Raw genomic sequence first — 4,374 nt, forward strand, 5'->3', positions numbered from 1 at the left:
CCCCCCCAAGTACATATTGTAGCTTCTCTACTACTCTTTTTTCAACTCTTGTGGAAACGGAAGAATAAGCGACGGGTTGATCTAAATGTTGTAGTACATAAAATACAAGCAACAGAAATGTGGTTTAATGGGACTGCTGAACTAAGAATGTCTCGAGACAAAAAGAAATCTGAAATCAAGTGAGATGTACTTGAGGAAGACCACGGGGGCTGCTCGCTGGAAAAAAAACCCTGATAAATACAATCTGAAAAAAACAAATTTAGATGCAGCTTCAGAAACTCTTGAAACAGATATAAAGGCCTTGAACATCAAGCTCTCACTGGCAAATCGAAGGCAAACGAGGCAGGAGTTGTAGCCGTGCAGTTTCGGCATTGAGAAGAATAGGACTGACGTGGTGCTAGCGTGTCGTACGAGGCGACTAAATGGCGAACCAAATTGAATAGTCTAAACAGTTGGGTGACTGGTAAAGATAAGGAAAATAAAGCTTTTTAGACTATTTGAGCAAAAGAATCAATGAAGAACCAGTTAAGGAACTCTAAAACAGTTATCATCACCGCTGTTTTAGAGTTCCTTTACTGGTGACTTGTTTCATCTTGTCTATGTTTGTTTGAGTGCTGTCCCCTTGTGATAACACGTTAACCTCGAATCTTCCTCACCCTGCGCACTTAACTGTGATTCATGGTAATAAAAGTCTCCAAGAAGTTTACACGAGAAACCAGTCTTCTCTTTGTTGCACCAAAATTTCTCTGTGGAAACCAGGAGTCTACTGTGCTCAGCATTGCAAACTCCCACTGAAATCATATTCTATGTATGGCCAACATCATACTGACCCACCGACAATTGTGGTATGTAGGCATAGTGTTTCGCCATTGCACACAGGGGGCCGAGTTCGATTCCCGGGAAGGAAGAATTTTTTTGGAGTATCTCGGTCTTTCTGATGGGATGATGAATCCTGTTTTGGCCCCAACAGGCATGATCGAAGCCCACCTCCCAAATGAAATACTGTACCTAAATTATATCAGTAGAGGCGGAAAATCATCTACATTAAATAATGCTGGCCGGCAGTGAACAACTTAGAGTAAACAAAATAAACACATTTGAATAAACGCGGGTTGGATGTCTGCAGACTTCGTTTTATTGTGGATCAACCACGTAGAGTGTTCGCCCGTCATCCCCGGGTTTCAGAACCACGGTTCGAACCTCCCCCGTCTCCGACATGAAGGCGAGCGCGTTCTTGAGGTCCTTGGCTGTGGCCCAGCCGTGGCGTGGAGACTTGGTCCGTCTGTTGTTGTCGTCTTCGTCATAGTCGTCGTCGTAGAACTCCTCGTCGATTTGATTGTGCCGGTGGTGTCGGTCGTTATGTCGTCCGTGGTGACCACCTGATTTAGAGTGTGGCGACCTGTGGACGAGATACAGTTATAGGTGAAAAGAAGCAATCTCAACCAAGCTATGTAAACCGCTAAGCGTTTAGGCGTGTCGTCGTCGCTCGAAAAAGACCTGAGTTCGATTCCCTTGTAGAGAGAATTTGTATCGAGTATCACTGGCAAAATTGAGGGCAAGCGAGGCAGGGGTAGGCCCAGAAGAACATACTTAGGGAACCTAAATAAATGGGTAACAGGGAAAAAATAGGGAAACGTAGCTTTTTTTTAGAGCATCCGAGCAAAGGAATGAATTGAGAACCATGATCGCCGATGTCTGTCGCAGATCTAGCACTGGATGATGACGATGATCTCGGTCTGTCTTCTGGGACGTTGCGCCCCTCTCAGCTCAGGTTGGCCTTGACAGGCAGTGTCGAAGCCCGCCTTCTAAATCATTTGGACTGTCAATAGGGCAGTAAAAAGACCTGCATTAAGAAATAGAGAGGTTTATGACTGAAGTTATCGTAGTGATTGCAGTACGTTGCACAGCAAGGGGTGCAATTTAGATTAACTCGGGGAAGCGATGCTTCAGCCCAGCCTGACAAGGTCACAACTCGCGCAGAGTAAGCTACAGTATTCCAGTATGAAAACGTAGATGTATACAAACATTTACTTCATAAAATAAACATCTACGCGCAGGAATTGAAAATAATTGGTTTGTTTTTGGTCTTTTAAAGATAATTTCTATCATTTCTTTGCATTCAACAGCCTCACTGTTACATCATATAATGTTCGTGATAGTACGATGGACACCTGCTGTTTTCTTTTCTTTGAGCCTTGATAGCTGGGCAGTCGATTATAGTCAGTAGAGATCAAGATTACTTTTTCTGCTTATGATAATGAAGAGTTTAACCCAGTGCTTGTCAATCTTTTTATAGCCAAGCCCACTTTTGCCATCTCTAAGAAGCTAACATTTTCGTACCGCCAACTTACAAGTATTTCCTAACAAGGCATAGAATAAGACCCGGGAGATCCTAGCCGCTCACGAAAATTACCAAATCGACCACTAGTGGGAAATACCGCCAGGTTGGCAATCTCTGGATTGATCCTTTCACCACGGACGCCAGGTTTCCTACGGAAAACAAAGATAGGGTGAGTGGCAACATATCAAAATCATTTTACCTTTGATTTTCCCTCCCCTCTGACTTTTTGCTTTTGTCTTTTGACTTTTTGCCGCCGCCAGTTTTATGAGGACTCCCAGTGGCCTTGACTTTTCTCCTCTCTTCGTCGTCATCCATCCCACTTCCGGTATCGCTTGTTTGATGAGGAGAAGACTGCGTCTATGTATCAAAGAAAGTATGAAAACATTGTTTCCAAGCAGAGCAGACTGTCAAGGACTTGAATGGGCGTGGATTAACGAGATACCCACGAAAAGTTGTCACATAAATACCCGATTCCTGATATAAACAAATTTAAGCCCATAATTTTCTCCGTCAATTTTTTAAATAAAACATTTAACAACAACAAAGTCTGTTAACTTGCCTTTTTAACCTTGATATCCTTTCTGTAAAGGTTTTTTTAAAAAGATGTTGAAGCCTACTAGAATCTATTCATATAGGAGGGGCATTCAATGAGTCTTAACCCTGACTATGAAATAATTATCATACAACAATGAAACTTAGAGAATTTAAATCCCAAAGCCCCCCCCCCCCTCACCCTTTTCACACACGAACACACACACAAACACACACACACACACAAACACACACACACACATACACAAAAAAACCCACAAACAAACCACCCCCTCCTTTCTTATCTTTAAAATGAATTCCTTTGTGAGTAACTCATGCCAAACTACATTGTGCAATCTGAGAACATAATCTGGACTCACCGCTGTCTGCTTCTCGATTTTCTTCACCTTCTTGCCCACCTCTCCTTTTAAATCGTTCCTACACTTCCTCGCTTTCTCTGAAGCTTTATCTCCCTTCCCAACTTTCCCTCGATGATGTTCTCCCCCCGAATTTGCAGACGTGCGGGAGATGTCCAGGTTGCTTCGTCCAACGTCCATTTTGCCTTCCGCGCTTTTCTTTTTCGCTTTCGAAGTTGATGAGTCACTGTCATGCTTGGTTGCCCTTGCAACAGACGGGGAACCGACTGAAGACTTCCGTTTCAGCTTGGAACCAGCGGCGCCATGCCCTTTGCCTTGTCTGTCTTCAGCCTCAATGCTGGGGAATAAGTTTGATTTTTCATATCACCAAAAAAGTGCCTCAAACACCTTGGTCACGCAAATAGAAAAATTATATTAATACCGACCCCGCAACAGCTGTTCTGCAAGGCAAAATAGAGGCAGAAAAGAAATAAGGGAAAGCCCCATACATCATGTACTGAAAACGTACAATCCAATAAATAGTGGTCTACAGTTTCATGAAATAGAGCATCAAAGCAGAGACCGGGAAAGAAGGAGACCTGTTGTGGCTGGAATGGGGCAGCAACGAACGCCCGCGGCCATGGTGACAGGTGACAATTTAAAGGGAACTGACAAACGCAGATAAATGAAGTTCATAGTAATAATATAGAGGCCCAACGCCTCTCAAATAGCCTATAATATAGGGTAGTACAAACTTTAACAACAATCAAGAACTAACACTCAAAGTGTTGGGTCACATTCATGTCAACGCTATTTGTGTTATCGTATTTGCTTCTCGCCATTCTGTCTGACTTTCAACGATACTTTTATGCCCCATCAACACCATAAAACCAACACTTCCGCAGCACCACCACATGAAAAACACCTTGGCAACTGCAGCAACACTGACATCATCACTGTTCTCTCCATGTCTCATTTTTTCTTTAAAATACGTTTTAAAAAACCAAAAAACCCAGCAACAACAGCGGCTGCAATAGCAGAAGCAGCAGCAACAGTAGCGGCTGCAGCAACAGTAATAGCAGTAGCAGCTGTAGCGATAACAGCTGCAGTAGGAAAAGTAGCAGCGGCAGCAGCGGCGGCAGCAGC

General features: G+C 43.4%; 1 protein-coding gene across 1 annotated transcript in view; it reads right to left on the reverse strand.

Moving 5' to 3' along the window:
• Nucleotides 1-1,109: 1,109 nt before the first annotated feature.
• The window catches only part of LOC101861179, a 5,783-nt gene continuing 2,518 nt past the window's right edge, over nt 1,110-4,374 (reverse strand). Inside the window, exons 3-5 of the mRNA XM_013089871.2 lie at nt 3,253-3,586; nt 2,541-2,698; nt 1,110-1,399 (exon numbers count right to left, since the gene is read on the reverse strand). Of these exons, the coding sequence (XP_012945325.2) occupies nt 1,135-1,399; nt 2,541-2,698; nt 3,253-3,429 (600 nt within the window). The 5' untranslated portion in view covers nt 3,430-3,586 and the 3' untranslated portion in view covers nt 1,110-1,134. The remainder of the gene's footprint in view (nt 1,400-2,540; nt 2,699-3,252; nt 3,587-4,374) is intronic.

The sequence above is a fragment of the Aplysia californica genome, unplaced genomic scaffold (assembly GCF_000002075.1).
Source record: "Aplysia californica isolate F4 #8 unplaced genomic scaffold, AplCal3.0 scaffold00026, whole genome shotgun sequence".
Lineage (NCBI taxonomy): Eukaryota > Metazoa > Mollusca > Gastropoda > Aplysiida > Aplysiidae > Aplysia > Aplysia californica.